The 26,437-nt window shown below is 51.2% G+C and overlaps 2 protein-coding genes across 10 annotated transcripts in view; one reads left to right on the top strand and one right to left on the bottom strand.

Annotated features, from left to right (window-relative positions):
* The window catches only part of lrch1 (leucine-rich repeats and calponin homology (CH) domain containing 1), a 209,014-nt gene extending 196,371 nt beyond the window's left edge, over nucleotides 1–12,643 (bottom strand). For all 7 annotated transcript variants that reach the window (XR_013499884.1, XR_013499883.1, XR_013499882.1 and 4 more), the window contains exon 1: nucleotides 12,336–12,643. Coding sequence is in view for 3 of the 7 variants with exons in the window: in XM_078232222.1 (XP_078088348.1) it covers nucleotides 12,336–12,558 (223 nt within the window). In the remaining 4 variants the exon portion in view is untranslated. The remainder of the gene's footprint in view (nucleotides 1–12,335) is intronic.
* Nucleotides 12,644–20,207: 7,564 nt separating this feature from the next.
* rubcnl (rubicon like autophagy enhancer) overlaps nucleotides 20,208–26,437 on the top strand; it is a 61,344-nt gene continuing 55,114 nt past the window's right edge. For 2 of the 3 annotated variants that reach the window (XM_078232223.1, XM_078232225.1), the window contains exon 1: nucleotides 20,223–20,334. The gene's annotated coding sequence lies outside the window, so the exon portion shown is untranslated. Of the gene's footprint in view, nucleotides 20,335–26,437 lie in introns of all 3 variants that reach the window. The other variant, XM_078232224.1, reaches the window with a different exon arrangement.

Here is a 26,437-nt window from a genome sequence, read left to right on the forward strand (position 1 = left end):
TAACCCCGTACACCACCGTAACACACAGTAACCCCGTACACCGCCGTAACACACAGTAACCCCGTACACCACCGTAACGCACAGTAACCCCGTACACCACCGTAACGCACAGTAACCCCGTACGCCACCGTAACGCTCAATAACCCCGTACACCACCATAACACACAGTAACCCCGTACACCACCATAACACACAGTAACCCCGTACACCGCTGTAACACACAGTAACCCCGTACACCACCGTAACACAGAGTAACCCCGTACACCACCGTAACACACAGTAACCCCGTACACCACCGTAACACACAGTAACCCCGTACACCACCGTAACACACAGTAACCCCGTACACCACCGTAACACACAGTAACCCCGTACACCACCGTAACACACAGTAACCCCGTACACCACCGTAACACACAGTAACCCCGTACACCACCGTAACACACAGTAACCCCGTACACCACCGTAACACAGAGTAACCCCGTACACCACCGTAACACACAGTAACCCCGTACACCACCGTAACACACAGTAACCCCGTACACCACCGTAACACACAGTAACCCCGTACACCACCGTAACACACAGTAACCCCGTACACCACCGTAACACACAGTAACCCCGTACACCACCGTAACGCACAATAATCCGAACACCACAGTCACGCACAGTAACACCGCACACCACCGGAACGCACAATAACCCCGCACACCACCGTAACACACAGTAACCCCGTACACCACCGTAACGCACAGTAACCCCGTACACCACCGTAACGCACAATAATCCGAACACCACAGTCACGCACAGTAACACCGCACACCACCGGAACGCACAATAACCCCGCACACCACCGTAACACACAGTAACCCCGTACACCACCGTAACGCACAGTAACCCCGTACACCACCGTAACGCACAGTAACCCCGTACACCACCGTAACACACAGTAACCCCGTACACCACCGTAACGCACAGTAACCCCGTACACCACCGTAACACACAGTAACCCCGTACACCGCCGTAACACACAGTAACCCCGTACACCACCGTAACGCACAGTAACCCCGTACACCACCGTAACGCACAGTAACCCCGTACGCCACCGTAACGCTCAATAACCCCGTACACCACCATAACACACAGTAACCCCGTACACCACCATAACACACAGTAACCCCGTACACCGCTGTAACACACAGTAACCCCGTACACCACCGTAACACAGAGTAACCCCGTACACCACCGTAACACACAGTAACCCCGTACACCACCGTAACACACAGTAACCCCGTACACCACCGTAACACACAGTAACCCCGTACACCACCGTAACACACAGTAACCCCGTACACCACCGTAACACACAGTAACCCCGTACACCACCGTAACACACAGTAACCCCGTACACCACCGTAACACACAGTAACCCCGTACACCACCGTAACACAGAGTAACCCCGTACACCACCGTAACACACAGTAACCCCGTACACCACCGTAACACACAGTAACCCCGTACACCACCGTAACACACAGTAACCCCGTACACCACCGTAACACACAGTAACCCCGTACACCACCGTAACACACAGTAACCCCGTACACCACCGTAACGCACAATAATCCGAACACCACAGTCACGCACAGTAACACCGCACACCACCGGAACGCACAATAACCCCGCACACCACCGTAACACACAGTAACCCCGTACACCACCGTAACGCACAGTAACCCCGTACACCACCGTAACGCACAGTAACCCCGTGCACCACCGTAACACAGTAACCCCGTACACCACTGTAATGCACAATAACCCCGTAAACCACCGTAACGCACAGTAACCCCGTACACCACCGTAACGCACAATAACCCCGTACACCACCGTAACGCACAGTAACCCCGTGCACCACCGTAACACAGTAACCCCGTACACCACCGTAACACACAGTAACCCCGTAGACCACGGTAACACACAGTAACCCCGTACACCACAGTAACGCACAGTAACACCGCACACCACCGTAACACACAGTAACCCCGTACACCACCGTAACATACAGTAACCCCGTACACCACCGTAACGCACAGTAACCCCGTACACCACCGTAACACACAGTAACCCCGTACACCACAGTAACGCACAGTAACACCGCACACCACCGTAACACACTGTACTCCCGTACACCACCGTAACATACAGTAACTCCGTACACCACCGTAACGCACAGTAACCCCGTACACCACCGTAACGCACAGTAACCCCGTACACCACCGTAACACACAGTAACCCCGTACACCACCGTAACGCACAATAACCCCGTACACCACCGTAACGCACAGTAACCCCATACGCCACCGTAACACACAGTAACCCCGTACACCACCGTAACACACAGTAACCCCGTACACCACCGTAACGCTCAATAACCCCGTACACCACCGTAACACACAGTAACCCCGTACACCACCGTAACACACAGTAACCCCGTACACCACCGTAACACACAGTAACCCCGTACACCACCGTAACACACAGTAACCCCGTACACCGCCGTAACACACAGTAACCCCGTACACCACCGTAACGCACAGTAACCCCGTACACCACCGTAACGCACAGTAACCCCGTACGCCACCGTAACGCTCAATAACCCCGTACACCACCATAACACACAGTAACCCCGTACACCGCTGTAACACACAGTAACCCCGTACACCACCGTAACACAGAGTAACCCCGTACACCACCGTAACACACAGTAACCCCGTACACCACCGTAACACACAGTAACCCCGTACACCACCGTAACACACAGTAACCCCGTACACCACCGTAACACACAGTAACCCCGTACACCATCGTAACACACAGTAACCCCGTACACCACCGTAACGCACAGTAACCCCGTACACCATCGTAACACACAGTAACCCCGTACACCACCGTAACGCACAGTAACCCCGTACACCATCGTAACACACAGTAACCCCGTACACCACCGTAACACACAGTAACCCCGTACACCACCGTAACACACAGTAACCCCGTACACCACCGTAACACACAGTAACCCCGTACACCACCGTAAAGCACAATAATCCGAACACCACAGTCACACACAGTAACCCCGTACACCACAGTAACGCACAGTAACACCGCACACCACCGGAACGCACAATAACCCCGCACACCACCGTAACACACAGTAACCCCGTACACCACCGTAACGCACAGTAACCCCGTACACCACCGTAACGCACAGTAACCCCGTACACCACCGTAGCGCACAGTAACCCCGTACCCCACCGTAACACACAGCAAACCCGTACACCACCGTAACACACAGTAACCCCGTACACCACCGTAACACACAGTAACCCCGTACACCACCGTAAAGCACAATAATCCGAACACCACAGTCACACACAGTAACCCCGTACACCACAGTAACGCACAGTAACACCGCACACCACCGTAACACACAGTAACCCCGTACACCACCGTAAAGCACAATAATCCGAACACCACAGTCACACACAGTAACCCCGTACACCACAGTAACGCACAATAACCCCGCACACCACCGTAACACACAGTAACCCCGTACACCACCGTAACGCACAGTAACCCCGTACACCACCGTAACGCACAGTAACCCCGTACACCACCGTAGCGCACAGTAACCCCGTACACCACCGTAACACACAGCAAACCCGTACACCACCATAACACACAGTAACCCCGCACACCACCTTGAAGCACAATAATCCGAACACCACAAGAACACACAGTAACCCCATACACCACCGTAACACACAGTTACCCCATTTACCACCGTAACACAGTAACCCCGTACACCACCGTAACACACAGTAACCCCGTACACCACCGTAACGCACAGTAACCCCGTATACCACCATAACACACAGTATCCCCGTACACCACCGTAACACACAGTAACCCCGTACACCACCGTAACGCGCAGTAACACCGTACACCACCGTGACACACTGTGCTGTTCGATCCTGTGAATGTTTGTGGTTTGGGAGGTATTGAACCTGGTAAAATGGGGTGACCCAGAGACCACTGTACCTTTCAGCAATGGCTAAGGTACCTGTTTATCAGATTCAAAACAATCCATGTGTGACTGCTCTGTCGATTGCTGTGAAAAAAACTATCAAAGGTGCCCAAACATCCCTGGTGTACGTAATCTTCTATTTCATAGGCATTCGCTGTAACATTAAAGCGGTTTCTTTTATTCACACTCTCCCTTCATCCAGCGCACGGGTTCATGACTATAATTTGTGGGATGTTGTGGGGTGAGGACTGTATTTGCAACATTTTAAATACCACACATTTATACCGCGCAGCATGCAGCTAAACCTTTAATACAGATCGATGACTGAACGTCCAAAGTAAGTCACCAGCAGATTAATTTCTGCCCATGAAGATGGCAGTGTCTTCACCAGCTCCTTTTGAATGAGACAGATTATGGTATCAGTCTCGCTGGCTTGTCACAGCCATGTCAACGCTGATAACCAGCAGCTCAGCACACCACAAAACACAAGGGCGGGGAGGGTCACTCTGAGGGGTGAGCACCCTGAGGAGGGGGAATGGGGAGGAGCACCCCGAGGTGGAGGGGAGGGTGCAGCGGGCAGAGCACCCTAAGGAGGGTAGGAGGGGCTTAGGGGAGGGAAGCAGGGAGCACCCCAGGGGCGGGGGAGATAAACAGCAAATCCACTGGTTTATTGGCAGCTGCCTGCAGACAGCACTTAGTTGTGGAGATGGAGCTGGAATTGATCGATGCTGAATTAATCAGTCTGCTTCCTTTCCGAAATGAAATGAAACGATTAAATCTCCTGCGTATGAAACTGGCAGAGGGTGTGGGAGCATTGAGGTGAGGCGGCCAAAATCCCTGGTGTGTGTTTGGTTTAATTGGTTAGCCAATTTCAGGCAGCAAGAGGCCTCATCAGCGCAACTGCCATCTCCATCGGAAGAGGCGGTGGGCATCACATTGCAGGCGGAAGCTGTTGTTCCCTCAGATCGTCACACATCCTCCTTCAGGTGGCACAGGCAAAACGAGAGATTGGATTCACCATTCACAGCAAAGCTAATGAATCGACCATTGTTTTTAAATTGGAAATTTCAAAGCCCATCAATCGGGAATGTTGTTTGGCAGAACACAGTCAGCCTGAACTCAATCCTTCTCCTTTCTCAGTCAGAGGACTGTGGGTTCACGTCCCACACACAGGCACCCTGCCAGGCGTGGCTGAGATCCCTTTCCCGAGACACAGGATTCCAGCTTCAACCTCCCCCCCTCCAGAATGTGAACACATGATCGAGGGAAACGCCTCAGTCTGGTAACGAGGGAGTGCTTCCCTACCTTTTGGATGATGTTAAACAGAGGGTCAGTCTCCAGTCAAGGTGAAATATAGTAAGAAGTCTCACAACACCAGGGCTGTGCCACAGCAACCTCTGCAAGACGTGCCGGATCATCGACACGGATGCCACCATCTCACGTGAGAACACCATCCACCAGGTACACGGGACATTCACTTGCAACTCGGCCAACGTTGTCTACCTGATACGCTGCAGGAAAGGATGTCCCGAGGCATGGTACATTGGGGAGGCCATGCAGACGCTACGACAACGGATGAATGAACACCGCTCGACAAGCACCAGGTATGAGTGTTCTCTTCCTGTTGGGGAACATTTCAGCGGTCACGGGCATTCGGCCTCTGATCTTCGGGTAAGCGTTCTCCAAGGCGGCCTTCACGACACACGACAACGCAGAGTCGCTGAGCAGAGACTGATAGCCAAGTTCCGTTCACATGAGGAAGGCCTCAACCAGGATCTTGGGTTCATGTCACACTATCTGTAACCCCCACGACTTGCCTGAGCTTGCAAAATCTCACTAACTGTCCTGGCTGGAGACAATACACATCTCTTTAACCTGTGCTTAACCCTCTCTCCACTCACATTGTCTGTACCTTTAAGACTTGATTACCTGCAAAGACTCACATTCCAACCATTATTTTGTAAATTGAGTTTGTGTCTTTATATGCCCTGTTTCTGAATAGAACTCCCACTCACCTGATGAAGGAGCAGCGCTCCGAAAGCTTGTGGCTTTTGCTACCAAATAAACCTGTTGGACTTTAACCTGGTGTTGTGAGGCTTCTTACTGTGTTTATCCCAGTCCAACGCCGGCATCTCCACATCAAGGTGAAATATCTCAGTTCTGGAAAGTTCCCCAGCGACCTGCCTACAATAAAGAAACCGGTCACAGGTTCAGTCCGTCACCTCTCTTCTTGCAGTTTGTGGAATCTTGATGAGTGTAAAATGCATGTTGTATTTACCTCCGCAGTGACTGTGCTACAAGGTGATTCTTTTTACTAAAGCGCGTTGTGACATTCCCCAAGACTTGTTTCGGAGCGGAGATATCAGTCTCTCTGTGAAAACAGCTACGGTGGGTACATTTCAGAGTGCTGCTGCTTTTTCTCAGTGCCAGAGGATCTAAACTCACTGGCATTGTCTAAACAGGACCAGGAAATTCTAATCACGGTGTTTTCAATCTCAGACTGAATCACTTTGGCCAGATGTTCCCGCAAAGTAAATCTGATTCTCAGTTTAATTGCAGAGCTCTGAGCTGCCAGCTCCCAACACCTTCCCCACAGTACCTGCTGTTTAATATTATCAGACATCCCCATGTTAGTCAGTGGATTCACTCATGGCCACAGTGTGTTTGTGAACCCTCTTCAGCTTTCTGTGTCATTCGATGTACAGGGGATCCGAGTGAGACCAGGTTCAGCCACAAGTTATAGTCATGAGCCAGTGCGCTGGATGAAGGGAGTGTGGGAATAGAAGAAACAGCTTTAATGCTCCAGCGAATGTCTATGAAACGGAAGATTACATACTCCAGGGATGTTTGGGTACCTTGACAGCTTTATTCAGGGCAATCGACAGAATAGTCACACATACCACGCAGTTAGAATGTTTTGGACCTGATAAAGAAGTACCTTAGCCATTGCTGAAAGATGCAGCGGTCTCTGGGCCACCCCATTTTACCAGGTTCAATACCCCCCAAACCACAACATTCGCAGCATCGAGAGACTTCTACAGCAGCACTGAGACTGGGTTTTAACAGGGTTATGGTGCAGTGTCATTCTGAACTTGCTAAACTCCAGTCCAAGCAGCGGTCCCACAGGGACAGAGGGCAGGTCATCAGAACAACCAGAATTTCTTCATAAGGGATAAGCATAGAAACGAGAAGCAGGATTAGGCCATTCAACTCCTCGTGCCTGTTTCGCCATTCATTTCCATCATGGCTGATCATCAAATTCAATATCCTGATCCCCCCCCTTCCCCCCATATCCCTTGATCCCTTTAGCTCCAAGAACTATATCTAATTTCTTCTTTAAATCTCACAACGTTTTGGCCTCAACTACTTTCTGTGGTAGTGAATTCCACACATTCACCACCCTCTGGGTGAAGAAATTTCTCCCCACCTCAGTTCTAAAAGATTTACCCCTTAGAACTTACAGGAACAGAACTGTCTATTTACACAGGACTTTTTAATGCAGGATTTTGATTTGATTTATTATTGTTACGTGTATTAACATAGTTAAAAGTATTGTTCCTTGCGCGCTATACAGACAAAGTATACCGTTCATCGAGAAGGAAACGAGAGAGTGCAGAATGTAGTGTTACAGTCATAGCTAGGGTGTAGAGAAAGATCAACTTAATGCAAGGTAGGTCCATTCAAAAGTCTGAAAGCAGCAGGGAAGAAGCTGTTCTTGAGTCGGGTGGTACGTGGCCTCAGACTTTTCATAGAAATCATAGAAACCCTACAGTGCAGAAGGAGGCCATTCGGCCCATCGAGTCTACACCGACCACAATCCCACCCAGGCCCTACCCCCCACATATTTTACCCGCTAATCCCGCTAACCTACACATCTCAGGACTCTAAGGGACAATTTTTAACCTGGCCAATCAACCTAACCCGCACATCTTTGGACTGTGGGAGGAAACCGGAGCACCCGGAGGAAACCCACGCAGACACGAGGAGAATGTGCAAACTCCACACAGACAGTGTAGACAGAGTCAATGGATGGGAGGCTGGTTTGCGTGATGGACTGGGCTACATTTGTAGTTTCTTGCAGTTTTGGGCAGAGCAGGAGCCATACCAAGCTGTGATACAACCAGAAAGAATGCTTTCTGTGGTGCATCTGTAAAAGTTGGTGAGAGTCGTAGCTGACATGCCAAATTTCCTTAGTCTCCTGGGAAAGTAGAGGCGTTGGTGGTACACAGTACACAGGAATACGATGGAACAAAGTAAAACGTTGAACCACACGAGGAGATGTTAGACCAGATAACCAAAGCTTATTCAGAGAAAGCGTCTTGGAGGAGGAGAGAGAGATGGAGAGCTGTTGTGAGGGAGTTTCAGAGCTTGGAGCTGAGACAGGTGAAGGCATGGATGGGCAGGAAGTCAGATGTTTCAGGGTGGGGGGGGTTCAAGGAACTTCCAGAGTTCGGATGGCTGTGTCCAACAGCCGTCGCCTCACTCCAGACGCTGTGTCCAACAGCCGTCGCCTCACTCCAGACGCTGTGTCCAACAGCCGTTCCCTCACTCCAGACGCTGTGTCCAACAGCCGTTCCCTCACTCCAGACGCTGTGTCCAACAGCCGTCTCCTCACTCCAGACGCTGTGTCCAACAGCCGTTCCCTCACTCCAGACGCTGTGTCCAACAGCCGTCTCCTCACTCCAGACGCTGTGTCCAACAGCCGTCTCCTCACTCCAGACGCTGTGTCCAACAGCCGTCTCCTCACTCCAGACGCTGTGTCCAACAGCCGTCTCCTCATTCCAGACGCTGTGTACAACAGCCGTCTCCTCACTCCAGACGCTGTGTACAACAGCCGTCTCCTCACTCCAGAAGTGTACATTTGAAGGCCAGAGCAAATGGAGGGAAGTGAAATGCAGGGATGTTGAGGACATTCTGATGATCCTCACAGTGACAGCACTGCCAAGGCACAGGGAACAGTGTGAAAGCAGCACTGCATGTCAGTCTGGGCTCACAAATAAAGCAAACACTTGCCAACCTGAGCAGATACGATAAAATCACTGAAGATGCTGCTCCCCAAGTCGTTTTCTCAATCCTAATGTTTTCCTATTGCTGTTAACAGTCACTGTTTCCCCTCACAGGCCACTCTGGCCAGCGACTGGGCTATCCACCACGGTATACAGTTGGACAGAGCAATGGCTTATCTCAGCGCAGTGTTCACTGACATGAACCTACAACCCGCCCTCGACAGAGACCCAATTTCCCATCCAGAACCTCTCACACGCTGTATACAGGACAGCTCCCCTCACACACACGGTACACAGGACAGCAGCTCCTCACACACACGGTACACAGGACAGCTCCCCTCACACACACGGTACACAGGACAGCTCCCCTCACACACACGGTACACAGGACAGCAGCCCCTCACACACACGGTACACAGGACAGCAGCTCCTCACACACACGGTACACAGGACAGCAGCTCCTCACACACACGGTACACAGGACAGCAGCTCCTCACACACACGGTACACAGGACAGCTCCCCTCACACACACACGGTACACAGGACAGCAGCCCCTCACACACACGGTACACAGGACAGCTCCCCTCACACACACACGGTACACAGGACAGCTCCCCTCACACACACGGTACACAGGACAGCTCCCCTCACACACACGGTACACAGGACAGCTCCCCTCACACACACGGTACACAGGACAGCAGCTCCTCACACACACGGTACACAGGACAGTTCCCCTCACACACACGGTACACAGGACAGCTCCCTCTCACACACACGGTACACAGGACAGCTCCCCTCACACAAACGGTACACAGGACAGCTCCCTCTCACACACACAGTACACAGGACAGCAGCCCCTCTCTCACACGGTACACAGGAGAGCTCCCCCTCACACATACGGTACATAGGACAGCTCCCCCTCTCACACACGGTACACAGGACAGCAGCCCCTCACACACACGGTACACAGGACAGCTCCCCTCACACACACGGTACACAGGACAGCTCCCCTCACACACGCTGTACACAGGACAGCTCCCACTCACACACACGGTACACAGGACAGCAGCTCCTCGCACGCGCTGTATACAGGACAGCTCCCCTCACACACGCTGTACACAGGACAGCAGCTCCTCACACACGCTGTACACAGGACAGCAGTTCCTCACATACGCTGTACACAGGACAGCTCCCCTCACACACGCTGTACACAGGACAGCAGCTCCTCACACACGCTGTACACAGGACAGCTCCCCTCACACACGCTGTACACAGGACAGCAGCTCCTCACACACGCTGTACACAGGACAGCTCCCCTCACACAAGCTGTACACAGGACAGCAGCTCCTCACACACGCTGTACACAGGACAGCTCCCCTCACACACGCTGTACACAGGACAGCAGCTCCTCGCACACGCTGTACACAGGACAGCAGCTCCTCGCACACGCTGTACACAGGACAGCAGCTCCTCGCACACGCTGTACACAGGACAGCAGCTCCTCACATACGCTGTACACAGGACAGCTCCCCTCACACACGCTGTACACAGGACAGCAGCTCCTCACACACGCTGTACACAGGACAGCTCCCCTCACACACGCTGTACACAGGACAGCTGCTCCTCACACACGCTGTACACAGGACAGCTCCCCTCACACACGCTGTACACAGGACAGCAGCTCCTCACACACGCTGTACACAGGACAGCAGCTCCTCACACACGCTGTACACAGGACATCAGCTCCTCACACACGCTGTACACAGGACAGCAGCTCCTCACACACGCTGTACACAGGACAGCAGCTCCTCACACACGCTGTCCACAGGACAGCAGCTCCTCACACACGCTGTCCACAGGACAGCAGCTTCCCTCACACACGCTGTACACAGGACAGCTCCCCTCACACACGCTGTACACAGGACAGCAGTTCCTCACATACGCTGTACACAGGACAGCTCCCCTCACACACGCTGTACACAGGACAGCAGCTCCTCACACACGCTGTACACAGGACAGCTCCCCTCACACACGCTGTACACAGGACAGCAGCTCCTCACACACGCTGTACACAGGACAGCTCCCCTCACACACGCTGTACACAGGACAGCAGCTCCTCACACACGCTGTACACAGGACAGCTCCCCTCACACACACTGTACACAGGACAGCAGCTCCTCACACACGCTGTACACAGGACAGCTCCCCTCACACACGCTGTACACAGGACAGCAGCTCCTCACACACGCTGTCCACAGGACAGCAGCTCCTCACACACGCTGTCCACAGGACAGCAGCTCCTCACACACGCTGTCCACAGGACAGCAGCTTCCCTCACACACGCTGTACACAGGACAGCTCCCCTCACACACGCTGTACACAGGACAGCTCCCCTCACACACACGGTACACAGGACAGCCCCCTTCACACACGCTGTACACAGGACAGCAGCTCCTCACACACGCTGTACACAGGACAGCAGCTCCTCACACACGCTGTACACAGGACAGCTCCCCTCACACACGCTGTATATGGAGCCGAGATGAGTTATTGATGTGTTTGATCAGATCAAAGTCTGAAGGAGCTTTCCATGCTGAGTAACTTTGTGAACTTGCTGAGTGTTGGCCTGGGCACAGAGTGAGACGGACACAACAGCCCTTTCTTCAGGACCCTGCACATCACCAGGTATCGATCAGACAAAAGTCTGGTCAAGAAGCAGCCAACCCAGTGTCACTGACCAGTACCCAGTTTGAATCATCTCCATCCTGCAGCTCTGACACCAGACTTCAGCATCCTTCCCACACTTAACCAGTAACAAATTATACAGCAAAACCACTCAACCAGCATTTAGCTCTCTGTGAAAGTCCATTAGCTCCATTAGTTATTTTAGTTAGACTGGTTTTGTCTCAAATAATTCCCAGTGGATGCAGTGGACTAGTTAAAGTTGGGAGAATCATCCACTTAATGGAATTCAACAGGTGATATTAGTTTCAGTGGTAGTTATACTAGTTAGTTGAATACACCAGCCATCACCCTGCTGTCCAGTAAACCATCAATGTTTACACTAGTTACAGGGGCAAACACCAAGTTATGTTAAGAGTTAACTATTATTAACTAGTTGTACTAACTTACACCCTCACCAGGTATTTCAGTTATTTGGACAGTAGCTGATAGCACTGGCGGGTTATGCTAGTTATGTCAGTGATGGTAGTTAGCAGCTAGTTAAGTGCTAGTTACCCACCTGCCTGCACCGTGTCGCTCAGGTCCAGGCCGGCCGCGCTCCGGGGCAGTTCCTTCAGTTTGCGGCCGCTCAGACAGAGCAGCCCGGAGCCCGCGGCCTCCACCAGGGCCCGTTCCAGGGAGCGGGCGAGCGGCGCAGCCCCCGGCCCGGAGCCCGCCCCCATCCCCGGGCCAACTTCAACTGCGGGGCCGCAGGCCGCTCCCGGGCCCGGACCTTCCGCCATTCACACCCGCTTCACCTCAGACCAGCCCTGCCGAGCCGCCGCCTCTCATTCCCTGCTGCGAACCGCCCGGGAGACGCAAGGCAACTGAGGCGGAAACCAGGAGCCGGCGGAGCGGCGGCGGAGCCTGCCGGAGAGCAGCGGTACTGCAGGCGGCAGGGTGGAGCGAGACTGACACCCGCTGGAGGGAGTGTGTAACTGCAGGCGGCTCTGTGGAGCGAGACTGAACCTCACTGGGGGGGGGGGGGGGGGAGTGACACCCACTGGGGAGAGTGTGTAACTGCAGGTGGCGGAGTGGAACCAGACTGACACCCACTGGGGAGAGTGTGTAACTGCAGGTGGCGGAGTGGAACCAGACTGACACCCACTGGGGGGAGTGTGTAACTGCAGGTGGCGGAGTGGAACCAGACTGACACCCACTGGGGGGAGTGTGTAACTGCAGGCGGCAGGATGGAACGAGACTGACACCCACTGGGGGGAGTGTGTAGCTGCAGGCGGCAGGCTGGGGCAAGACTGATACCCACTGGGAGATCATAGAAACCCTACAGCGCAGAAGGAGGCCATTCGGCCCATTGAGTCTGCACCGACCACAATCCCACCCAGGCCCTACCCCCACATATTTACCTGCTAATCCCTCTAACCTACGCATCTCAGGTCTCTAAGGGGCAATTTTTAACCTGGCCAATCAACCTAACCCGCACATCTTTGGACTGTGGGAGGAAACCGGAGCACCCGGAGGAAACCCACGCAGACACGAAGAGAATGTGCAAACTCCACACAGACAGTGACCCGAGCCGGGAATCGAACCCAGGACCCTGGAGCTGTGAGGCAGCAGTGCTAACCACTGTGCTACCGTGCCGCCCTGAGAATGTGTGTAACCGCAGGCGGCAGGATGGAGCGAGACTGACACCCACTGGGGGGAGTGTGTAACTGCAGGTGGCGGAGTGGAGCGAGGCTGACATCCACTGGGAGAAGTGTGTAACTGCAGGCGGCAGAATGGAACGAGACTAACACCCACCAGCCGGTGTGTGTAACTGGCGGAGTGGAGCGAGACTGACACCAACTGGTGGGAGAGTGTAATTGCGGGTGCAGAGTTTTTAAAGTTTAAGTTTATTTATTCGTGTCACAAGTAGGCTTACATTAACATTGCAAGGAAGTTACTCTGGCGCCTGTTCGGGTACATTGATGGAGAATTTAGCATGGCCAATGCACCTAACCAGCACGTTTTTCGGAGTGTGGGAGGAAACTGGAGCACCCGGAGGAAACCCACGCAGACACGGGGAGAATGTGCAAACTCCACACAGACAGTGACCCAAGGTGGGAATCGAACCCGGGTCCCTGGCGCTGTGAGGCGGCGCTAACGGAATGGAGAGACCGACACCTACTGGGGGGAGAGTGTAACTGCAGGTGCGAGATTGAGAAAATACTGACATCTACTGGGGGCATAATGTAACTGCATGGGCACAGGTACAGATTCACTCCCACTGGAGAGGTAGGATAGCTCATCTGGGAAGGATTTGAACTCATCCAGAGGTCTCGTTGGGAACATGCTGGGCGAGGAATCAGAGGGAGCCTACATACAACCCATCTGCCAGTCCTTCAAGCAGCCTCTATTCCATGCCCAGCAAGATGCGTGGAGTGTGTTTATTAGTAATTTTGAGGTGTATTGGTCTTCCTGACTGACTGTCAGAAAGGGGATGAATTTATAGAATCATAGAAGCCCTACAGTGCAGAAGGAGCCATTCAGCCCATTGAGTCTGCACCGACCACAATCCCACCCAGGCCCTATCCCCATATCCCCACTCTCCTAATCCCCTTGACATTAAGGGGCAATTTAGCATGGCCAATCAACCTAACCCGCACATCTTTAGAACCCGGGTCCCTGCCGCTGTGAGGCAGTATTGCTAACCACTGCACCACCGTGTTGCCCCACAGTGGCCCAGTGACACCATGGATTTGTAAGCTAATAGTAACACATCGCTAGTGGTTAAAGTGTTCATGAGCTTGGCTGTGCAAAGTTAATCTAAATTATTCTAATGTAGCAAATTGAAAGCCCACACAGGAGCACAGCACTTCTCCCATCAAAATAACACTGATTATAGACCATAATCTCATATCCCATCTTAGCTCTTAGTCTAGAACAAAAGTTTGTGCTCCCAACTGTAGCGGGATCCCTCTTTTTAACTCCACTGGGCTTATTTTAGGTTTGGTTCTCCGTTACCCAAACCCCACCAATGCCCGAGTGATTCTCTCTCTTGCCGATGGAACAATGGCCACCTTGCGTCTACTTCACTAGAGTAGCGCTCCCAAGAGAGAGAAAAGGAAACTGCTGCCTATCCACTACCTGGCAGCCTTTCCTGAGTGGGCGGTTTCGAAGTGCCCAGGGTACCCTCAGTTCTAGACTCCGGAATTATGGTAAGGAATATTTATATTGTGACTTAGTCAGAGATCGTTGGTGAGAAATTGAAAAGATCAAAACGGACTCCAACGGAAGTCAAAGATATATATATATATATATTTATTAAAACATCAAGGTCAAAGGTCACCAAACACCAGGAAAACAACACACAATGCCTTATGCTCTATGAGACTATAAGCTATGGAAGGAATACTAAAACGGACACCTCGGAATTCTTACTTTATACAAGTTTACCAGTGTCTTAAACTATGAAAGGTGCATGCAAAAGCCCCCCCCCCCTTTCCCCAAAGCCTCATCCACTATGATGATCTCGGGAACTTCGCGAATTACCAGGGGATACTCACAATCCTAGTTTAAATTGCTCAGTGGGCTTCAGGCTGCGTACTGGAGACGACCGAGTGGAGAGTGCTGTCATGCTGGTCCGAAGAGAAAAGAGAGAGAAAACATGGCCGGCCTGACCATCCTTTTATATTGTAAACTTGAATTATTTTTCCAGCCAACTCCGCCCCCCCTTCTAACCGGCAGTTCCACAGACAAAAGCTTGCTCGTTATTTGCAGTTGCGATCTTACAGTCCATAGAGACCAGATGGTCCCATCCCAGGTGATAGGTCCCTTGCTGTCCTGTATTGTTCCATCGGAGATCGTTTAATTGTTTTCCCATTAGGGAAATGGGCTTCTCCTCGCTCTGGGACAAGGCCATTATCACCTGTATTGAGTCCAGACCAGGTGTATTATCTTGCTGCCGGCCTAGTCTGGTGATGTCGTGAGGTTCTCTTTGTGCTGCTGATAACCTAATCAGCAGTCTGTCTGGTTTCTGGCTGCTTGCAATTTTTGGACTGGGCCCCTTCACACACACAGGCTGGCTGGGCTCACTGACCAGGTCAAGTCCTGCAGTCAAGTGTGGCCACTTTCACAGTTCTTTAGGGTTCAAGTCCTTTTCCCAGCTCATAAAAAAGGGCCTGAGTTGCCCGAAAAACTTACACAACCCCTTCCTGATATATTGGATGTCAACAGAAGGAATGTGATGGGAGAAAGATTAGAATGCAGTAGCAAGCCTGAGGGCAACAAATATCCAGCAATTTCTTTCAAATGAACTTAATCCAAAATTCTGACCACAGAGTAACTAAGTAAAGGATTGCAGTGCGTGCGTTTGTGTCTTGGAAGGGAAGTGGGAGGGAGATATTCCAACCACACAAGGTCGGCTGAAATGACTCCCCTATTCCACATCTGACCAGAACAGGGGGTTTTGTCAATGTTTAAGGATGATCGAAGTTCAATGTCTGTGTTTAACCATTCACATGCTGATTGCAACAAAACCAATCTGACAATCTTTTTTCACTTTAAAGCAGGTTTGTTTTTGAGCTAAAAACCCACCCAAGTACAAATATAAAGATACCTTAAAAGTGGGAAGCCACATCCTGACTTTGCAATACATGCTACAATTATACAGTAAGTGGTTACTTTTCCGTCAACTTAAAATTCAAATGAAAAAGGGCAAAAAATAGAGAGTTTACTATTTATGAGTGAGTCCTTCGCTGTTATTCAAGGCAGCAGCAGAATTTTCCCAAGATGATCTCGAAGCTGATGTCAACTGCAGTTTCTGGAGACACTCTCTTTTTTTGAACCAAAACCAATCAACATCGATAGGGAAAAGGTGCTCAGCAAACTATTGGCATTGGGGGCAGAAATGTCCCCCAGGCCTGATGGCCTCCCTCCTAGGGTATTAAAGGAAGTGGCGGCAGAGATAGTGGATCCATTGGTTATAATATTCCAAAACTCCAATGGAAATGAAAAGTTCCAATGGATTGGAAAAATGCTAATGTAATGCCCTTATTCAAAAAGGGAGGGAGGCAAAATGTGGGAAATTACGGATCAGTTAGTTTAACATCTGTTGTTGGGAAAGTGTTAGAATCAATTATCAAGGAGGCACTATCAGGACATTTGGAAAGTCAAAACGCTATCCATCAGAGCCAGCATGGTTTTATGAAAGGTAAATCATGTTTGACTCATTTGCTAGAGTTCTCTCAGGATGTAACAAGCAAAGTGGATACTGGGGATCCTGTAGATGTAGCATATCTGGACTTCCGGACGGTGTTTGATAAGGTGCCGCACAAAAGGTTAATTCACAAGGTTAGATCACATGGGATTAGGGGTAATTTATTTGCTTGGATCGGTGACTGGCTGTTGGACAGAAGACAGAGAGTTGGGATAAATAGCTTTTTTTCAGGATGGCAAGAAGTAACTAGTGGGATGCCACGGGGTTCAGTCCTTGGACCCCAGCTATTTACAATCTATATTAGTGACTTGGATACAGGGATAGAAGGTTCTATGGCCAAATTTGCAGATGACACAAAAATAGGCAGGACAGTAAGTTGCAATGAGGAAATAAGAACCTTACAAATGGAGATAGATAGGTTAGGAGAGTGGGCCAAAATGTGACAGATGGAGTTTAACGTGGATAAGTGTGAGGTCATGCATTTTGGTCTGAAAAATGGGAAGGCGACTTGTTATCTAAAGGGGGAGAGACTTCGGGGTGCCTGGTGCAGAGGGATCTGGGTGTCCTCGTTCATGAGTCACAGAAAACTAGCATGCAGATACAGCAGATAATAAAGAAAGCAAATGGAATGTTGGCATTTATAGCTAAAGGAATAGAATATAAAGGTAAGGAAGTATTGTTGCAACTATTCAAGGCATTGGTGAGACCGCACCTGGAGTATTGTGCACAGTTTTGGTCCCCTTATTTGAGGAAAGATGTAGTGGCATTGGAGGCAGTTCAGAGGATTCACTGGATTGATTCCAGAGATGAGGGGTTTGTCGTATGAAGAGAGATTGAACAGTTAGGCCCCTCTGGAATTTAGAAGAATGAGAGGAGATCAAATTGAGATATTCAAGATGGTAAAAGGTATGGATAAAGTAGGTGTGGAGCAGGTGCTTCCACTGGTGGGGCATTCTAGGTTCAGAGGTCATAGTATTAGGATAAGGGGTAGCAAATTTAAACAGAGTTGAGGAGAAACTACTTCTCCCAAAGGGTTGTGAATCTGTGGAATTTGCTACTCCAAAGTGCAGTGGATGCTGGGACAGTGAGTAAATTTAAGGAGGAGTTAGACAGATTTTTAACTGGTAATGGGTTGAAGGGTTATGGGGAGAAGGCAGGAAAATGGGGATGAGGAACATATCAGCCATGATCAAATGGCGGAGCCGACCCAATGGGCCAAATGGCCTCATTCTGCTCCTATATCTTATGAATTTCTGAACTATCTTTTCCAAAAGTCAATGATTTTTGCACCTGATGTTTCTTTCATTTGAAAATTCTTTATCTCTGTTTTCAAACTGTCATCGGGATAGGTCTTGAACTTGAGAGAGAGAGAGAGAGAAAAATGGTGTTACTGCCGCATTTGCAAAATTCTTCCAAACTCCTGTTTAGTAGCTTGAGTGTTGTGATTAAAGACAATTAAAATGATTATTCCAATCACATGACCTCCTCCCCACAATGCTTTCAGAAGGTAATTGATTAGCTGATATCTGAACAGACTATAGCTGTTGTTTTATTATCTCAGTGAATAGATACTGCAATGTCCCAGTGATTGACTGAGACCAACTTGTCTCGGCCGCCCGCTGTGTCCAGCTCACATTTGTTCAAATCTTTGTTAGCTTTGTGCAGTTGCGTCTGAGGTCAGCAGTTTTCCTTGTTGAGCTCCATCATGTTGAGCCAGACCCCTCCGTGTGACACTAAACAACTGTACAACATGGTATCAGTAACAGAGAGTGGGCAGACAGGTTCATTATCTCATCTGAAAGAGGCGAGGCGACCTCTTGTAAGCTGCGCCCAGCATACCTTCTAATTCTATCTTTTACTCTCGTTCTATGCTTCTAAAACTTCAATAAGGAGTCTAACAACACCAGGTTAAAGTCCAACAGGTTTGTTTGGTAGCAAACACCACTAGCTTTCGGTGCGCTGCTCTTTCATCAGGTGAGTGGGAGATCTGCTAACAAACAGCAAACAGCATATAAAGACACAAACCCAATTTACTGAATAATGAATGGAATGCGAGTCTTTACAGCTAATCAAGTCTTAAAGGTACAGACAATGTGAGTGGAGAGAGCATTAAGCACAGGTTAAAGAGATGTGTATTGTCTCCAGACAGGACATCCAGTGAGATTTTGCAAGTCCCAGGCAAGTTGTGGGGGTTACAGATAGTGTGACATGAACCCAAGATCCCGGTTGAGGCCGTCCTCATGTGTGCGGAACTTGGCTATCAGTCTCTGCTCAGCGACTCTGCGCTGTCGTGTGTCGTGAAGCCGCCTTGGAGAACGCTTACCCGAATATCAGAGGCCGAATGCCCGTGACCGCTGAAGTGCTCCCCAACAGGAAGAGAACAGCCTGGTGATTGTCGAGCGGTGTTCATTCATCCGTTGTCGTAGCGTCTGCATGCATCTAAAACTTCAAACCAGCCTCCCATCCATTGACTCTGTCTACACTTCCTGCTGCCTCGGCAAAGCAGCCAGCAAAATTAAGGACCCCACGCACCCCGGACATTCTCTCTTCCACCTTCTTCGGTCGGGAAAAAGATACAAAAGTCTGAGGTCACGTACCAACCGACTGAAGAACAGCTTCTTCCCTGCTGCTGTCAGACTTTTGAATGGACCTACCTTGCATTAAGTTGATCTTTCTCTACACCCTAGCTATGACTGTAACACTACATTCTGCATTCTCTCCTTTCCTTCTCTATGAACGGTATGCTTTGTCTGTATAGCGCGCAAGAAACAATACTTTTCACTGTATGTTAATGCACGTGACAATAATAAATCAAATCAAGTATCTGTTTGTATTTATTATGCCTGCACTGGGAAATAAACAATTTGTTTTCCAGTGCTAATCAAAAACACTTTCCAAGCTGCCACTGGCAAGATCATTTCCAAATTTCTTTTCACTGCCTCCCACCAACAATCCCGCCCTCAACTCACTGGCCTCTGGCTCACCCCGAGCAATGCCATTAGATGTGTTCAGTGTAAAAAGAGGGAATCAAAAGATTTTTCTTCAAGGGTTTTGCGGAACGGGGTCAGTGTTTTAAGATTGATTGTGCAGAGCTCAAAACTGTGAAGTGACTGTTGTATCACAGGATGGTGGCGAGTTACACAAATCACCCACTCGCACGTAATGAGGAATCTATATTCAGGAAGTACAGGTTTAACCGAAAACTCCAGTTGGCTGATTAGCCCTGAGTGATGTAATAGTGTCGAGTTTCAGCCCCGACTGAAGCTGGTGTCAAAACGTAAACCTGGTCGTTCATTATCCGATTGAACCCCCTTCAAATTGACCATCTGGGACTAAAGGAGACTCTTTGGACTGCATTTCAGAGGTAAGGATTCAGATCTTCCTTAAACATTGAATTAAGCGAGTCTGTGCTGACTGTGTTCTGACCGTTTGCAGATATTAAGCAATTGCCGTTGCTGTTGACCTGTAGCTCTGTGAGTGAGTGAGTCTGTACCGACAACAATCCCACCCCGGCCCTATCCCCATAACCTCACACATTTACCCTCAACACTAAGGGGCAATTTAGCATGGCCAATCAACCTAACCCGCACGTCTTTGGACTGTGGGAGGAAACCGGGGCACCCGGAGGAAACCCACGCAGACACGGGGAGAATGTGCAAACTCCACACAAGCCAGGAATTGAACCTGAGTAAAAGATGGTACGAGAAGTAGAATTTGTTTCATGTTGAGTCTCTGTAGACCTTGAGTCAGTGGCATTTTGTACCATAAATATCATTTGGCGGTTTCTATCAGTGAATAGTTTCACAGTGCCTGGGATTTACACAATGTCAGAAAGAATCTCCAACATGCAAACGTGGTTTGGGTATTTCTTTTACTACCAGAGAATACTTGGGGAAATTTCATTTTTTGAATATGTCACTCGAAAGCTGAATCCTGTCTGTAGCTGAGTGCAGTAACACTGAGTCAGGAAGACAGTGACCAGGATATCTGTCCTGCGGGAGGTGAGGAAGGAAGCAGCTGGGCCAGAGAGTTTGGTAGGTTGGCACCAGGGTCGCTGCCCGCTGCCTTGGCGGCTCCTGGAAGTAGGTTCTTGGTGAGAAGGTCATTGTTGACCGTCCTGCCCATTCTCCTCTTGAGTCCCTGAAGTGACCAATTAACAACTACTTGAGGGTCTGTTCCCCCCTCAGCTGCAATCTGCCCAGTTCCAGACTGGCATGCCGACATGTAGCCTACAGGACTGGTAAAACTGTGGGGGCTGTGTGTCAGCTGGAGTGCGGAGGTGATCTACACTAATACTCCCTTGCTTCAGGCCTCATTACAGCCCCCCAAAGCCCTTACCTTTCTCCTGGGTCACCCCATAATCCTGGGGAGGTGCTGTTCCAGTGCAACCACAGCCTTTTCTGCATTGATGCCAAGAGCCAGGGCCACCTCTGATTGGCCAACAGCTCTTGGCAGGCAGCGGGTGGGAAGTCACCTTCCAGGGTCCTCAGTCTGGAGGAAGGCCCATTTAAGCTGTCCACTTAACTGCCTGATGGGCAGAATATACGGTGGGTCTTCCTCCTCAGAGTCAACATGGGTGTCTGATGCGCGATTAAATCACTCGGGAGGCTGGATCGTACCCGGGAAATAAAGGCTTTTATTAGTAACAAGAATGGAGCATACTGCTTAACAATACAATCCCAGACTAAAGGGTCACCAGGCAGTGCAGTGACCTTTATACTCCTACATGTAGGCGGAGCCAACCGGAGTGTACCACAGAACAATACCAACAGGTAGAACACCCCAACCCTAACCCCAACAGTGACAACAGTAACATATATACAAGTACCCATAGTGCTAACCATCTATGGTTCAGTACCCATAGTGGTAACCATCTATGGTTCACCACAGTGTCTCACCATTTTTTCAGGCAGAGAGTAAGGCACCTGCCGAGAATGGAAGATTCCAGCTGCAGGTTCTGTGGTAAACCACTGTTAGCTTATTACCCGTATATGTGACATGCCTGGACACATCCCTGCCAGCCCTACCCGAGACTCCTCCCCCCCCCGGTCCAGGTATAAAGGCGACTGCTCCCCACCCCCCTGCCTCAGTCTGGACCGGTTCATCGGCATGGGTGTGCTCCAAGTCTTTTGCTAATAAAAGCCTATTTGTTCTTGCATACAAACTAGTCTTTGCTCGATTGATGGTGCATCAATTTTATTAGCAAAAGTTTTGGGATGGAGCAGATACTGAAACCCGACAAACTCGAACTGGACCCTCAAGCTGTAGGAGCCTCTAACAGCTTCGATCACTGGCTGCGCTGTTTCAAAACTTTCCTCATCTCCTCCTCCGTCGTCCGGACCGAAACCGACAAGCTACACGAGCTCCACGCCCGGGTAAGCGATCAAGTATTCTCGATGATTAGAGACGCTGAAACTTACAAGGATGCGATCGAACTTTTAAAAGGCCAGTACAACAAACAGTCTAATGTAATCTACGCCAGACATCTTCTGGCTACTCGCAGACAACAGCCAGGAGAATCAAGTGATCAATTCCTGTGTGCGTTGCGAGCACTTGGCAGGGCCTGCAACTGCAAGACCGTAACAGCCGCCCAAAACACTGAGGACTTAATCAGAGATGCCTATGTCACGGGCATCAGGTCAAAATATATCCGACAACGACTGCTGGAACAGGGTGGGCTGGACCTACAAAAGACTGTGGCGCTTGCCAACTCATTAGAGATGGCCTTCCGTAATCTCGAGGCCTACACCCCCGACCACGGGGGCGCATCGTGGACACTGCGGCCGCCGCCACCTCTGCACTCGGGAGGGCCGCAGGCCTACGCCACGCCACGTCCCACCAATGACCCGACCGCTGCAGCAGTCTCCGGAGGCCCGAAGTGCTACTTCTGCGGCCTGGCAAAGCACCCCCAACAACGCTGCCCGGCGAAGGATACGATCTGCTCCAGGTGTGGAAAGAAGGGCCATTACGCGAAGGTATGCAGAGCGAAATTGACCTTCAAGCCCAGTAGCGCCGCGTACGACCCGCGGGGGCTGCCATCTTGGGTGCCGGTAGCCACGTGTGAGCCGTGCGGGCCGCCATCTTGGACGCCATCAACTGCGTGTGGGCCGTGCGGGCCGCCATCTTGGACACCATCAGCTGCGTGCGGGCCGCCATCTTGGACGCCATCAGCTGCGTGTGGGCCGTGCAGGTCGCCATCTTGGACACCATCAGCTGCGTGTGGGCCGCCATCTTGGACGCCGTCAGCCGCATGCGACTACTCGCAAAATCCAACGGTGGCTTTGATTATGCTGGACCAATCCAGGCCTCACCAACTCGCCAGGTCCATGATGGACATCGAGGTGAATGGTCGCATTACAAACTGTTTGTTTGACTGTGGGAGTACGGAGAGCTTTATTCACCCTAACACAGTGAGTCGCTACGCCCTTTCAGTACTGCCAGTGAAGCAAATGATCTCCATGCCTTCAAAGTCCCACTCGGTGGATGTCCTCGGGTACTGCGTGGCGACCCTGACTGTACGGGGCACAGTGTACAAAAATTTCAGGCTCCTCGTGCTGCCACAACTCTGCGCTGCCGTACTCCTGGGGCTAGATTTCCTGTGTCACCTTAAGAGCGTCACCATGGAGTATAATGGGCCTTTTCCCCCGCTCTCCGTTTGCAATCACCAGTTCTTAGATCGCCCACCGCGCACCACCTGCAGCCTCTCGACCCTTAAAGTCGCCCCCCCCTCACTGTTTGAAACTCTCACCCCCGATTGCAAGCCCATCGCCACCAAGAGCCGACGGTACAGTGCTGGAGACAGAGTTTTTATCAGGTCCAAAGTGCAACGGCTCCTAGGGGAGGGGATCATCGAGGCCAGTACCAGCCCCTGGAGAGCCCAAGTAGTAGTTGTTAAAACTGGGGAGAAACATCGCATGGTCATTGACTACAGTCAAACCATTAACCGATACACGCAACTGGACGCGTACCCCCTTCCCCGCATATCTGACATGGTTAATCAGATTGCGCAATATCGGGTGTTCTCCACCATTGACTTAAAATCTGCATACCACCAGTTCCCTATCCGCCCGGAGGACCGCCAATATACTGCCTTCGAGGCGGATGGCCGCCTCTATCACTTCCTTAGGGTCCCCTTCGGCGTCACCAACGTGAGATGGACCGAATGGTAGACCAGAACGGGCTGCGGGCCACCTTCCCGTACCTGGATTACGTCACCATCTGCGGCCATGATCAGCAGGACCACGATGCCAACCTCCACAAATTCCTCCACACCGCCGCACTCCTAAATCTGACCTATAATAAAGGAGAAGTGCATATTCCGCACACACCGCCTCGCCATCCTTGGTTGTGTTGTGGAAAACGGGGTCATCGGTCCCGATCCCGACCTCCTGGAACTCCCCCTCCCCACCAGCCTCAAAGCACTGAGGAGATGCCTGGGCTTCTTCTCCTTTTACGCCCAGTGGGTCCCCAATTATGCGGATAAAGCCCATCCGCTCATCAAATCCACCTCTTTTCCCCTGACGGCAGAGGCCCGCCTGGCCTTCGACCGCATCAAAGCAGACATCGCGAAGGCCACGATGCACGCTGTAGACGAATCCGTTCCAGGTGGAGAGCGATGCGTCTGACTTCGCCCTAGCCGCTACCCTTAACCAGGCGGGCAGACCCGTGGCCTTCTTCTCACAAACCCTCCAAAGCCCTAAAATTCGACACTCCTCTGTCGAAAAGGAGGCCCAAGCCATAGTGGAAGCTGTACAGCACTGGCGCCACTACTTAGCTGGTAAACGATTCACCCTACTCACGGACCAACGGTCAGTTGCATTCATGTTTAATAACATGCAGCGGGGCAAGATCAAAAACGATAAAATGTTGAGGTGGAGAATCGAGCTCTCCACCTAAAATTATGACATCTTATACCGGCCCGGGAAGCTCAATGAGCCCCCAGACGCCCTGTCCTGGGGAATATGTGCCAGCGCACAAATAGACCAATTGCAGACTCTCCACAACGACCTCTGCCACCCAGAGGTCACCAGGTTTTTTTCACTTCATTAAAGCAAGTAACCTGCCCTACTCCATTGAGGACGTCAGGTCTATAACCAGACACTGTCAGGTCTGCGCAGAGTGCAAGCCGCACTTCTATCGGCCAGACAGAGCACGCCTCATAAAAGCCACCCGTCCTTTCAAACGCCTAAGCGTCGACTTCAAAGGCCCCCTCCCCTCTTCTGACCGCAACATATACTTCCTCAACGTCATTGACGAATATTCACGTTTCCCCTTCGCTATTCCCTGCCCGCATATGACCTCGGCCACGGTCGTCAGGGCCCTGCACAGCCTCTTCACCCTGTTCGGTTTCCCTAGCTATATCCATAGTGACCGGGGATCCTCCTTTATGAGTGATGAGCTGCGACAGTACCTGCTCTCCAAAGGCATAGCCTCGAGTAGGACCACCAGCTACAACCCCAGGGGGAACGGACAGGTAGAGAGGGAGAACGCGACAGTCTGGAAGGCCGTTTTACTAGCTCTGAGATCTAAAGGTCTTCCAGTCACCCGCTGGCAAGAGGTCCTCTCTGATGCACTACACTCGACTAGATCACTCCTTTGCACAGCTACCAATGCTACCCCTCATGAAAGAATGTTTGTTTTCCCCAGAAAGTCCTGCTCGGGGACCTCACTACCGTCGTGGCTGACGTCCCCAGGCCCTGTCCTGCTCCGGAAGCACGTGAGGACCCATAAGTCAGACCCCCTGGTCGGAAGGGTCCAACTCCTCCATGCCAACCCCCATACGCCTATGTGGCGTACCCCGACGGGCGGGAGGACACGGTCTCTATTCGAGACCTGGCACCCGCAGGTGCCTCAGGGACCACTACGACCCACAACCCCACACCCCCAACACCCAACGTTGTCCATACAGCACCAGGGCCACAGCACGCTCCCCTAGCCCCCGGATACAGCACGCCTGAGCCCCAGGAGCCGCCACCACGCACCCGACAATCTGAAGGGACTACAGACGACTCAAGCGACTACGACCGGGCGCCTGAACCACCACCGCAGCCACCTGAACCGAAACCACAACCAGCACTAAGGCGGTCGCAGCGGCAGATCAAGCCCCCAGAGAGACTAAATTTGTAATTCTGTAAATATCGTTCCACCCACCTCACCCCCGCCGGACTCTTTTTTAAACAGGGGGTAAATGTGGTAAACCACTGTTAGCTTATTACCTGTATATGTGACATGCCTGGACACATCCCTGCCGGCCCTACCCAAGACTCCTGCCCCCCCTGGTCCAGGTATAAAGGCGACTGCTCCGCACCCCCCTGCCTCAGTCTGGACCAGTTCATCGGCATGGGTGTGCTCCAAGTCTTTTGCTAATAAAAGCCTATTTGTTCTTGCATACAAACTAGTCTTTGCTCGATTGATGGTTCAAATTCCACTCTAGAGATTTGAGAACAAAATCCAGGCTTTCACTTCAG

The sequence above is a fragment of the Mustelus asterias genome, chromosome 17 (assembly GCF_964213995.1).
Source record: "Mustelus asterias chromosome 17, sMusAst1.hap1.1, whole genome shotgun sequence".
Classification (NCBI taxonomy): Eukaryota; Metazoa; Chordata; class Chondrichthyes; order Carcharhiniformes; family Triakidae; genus Mustelus; species Mustelus asterias.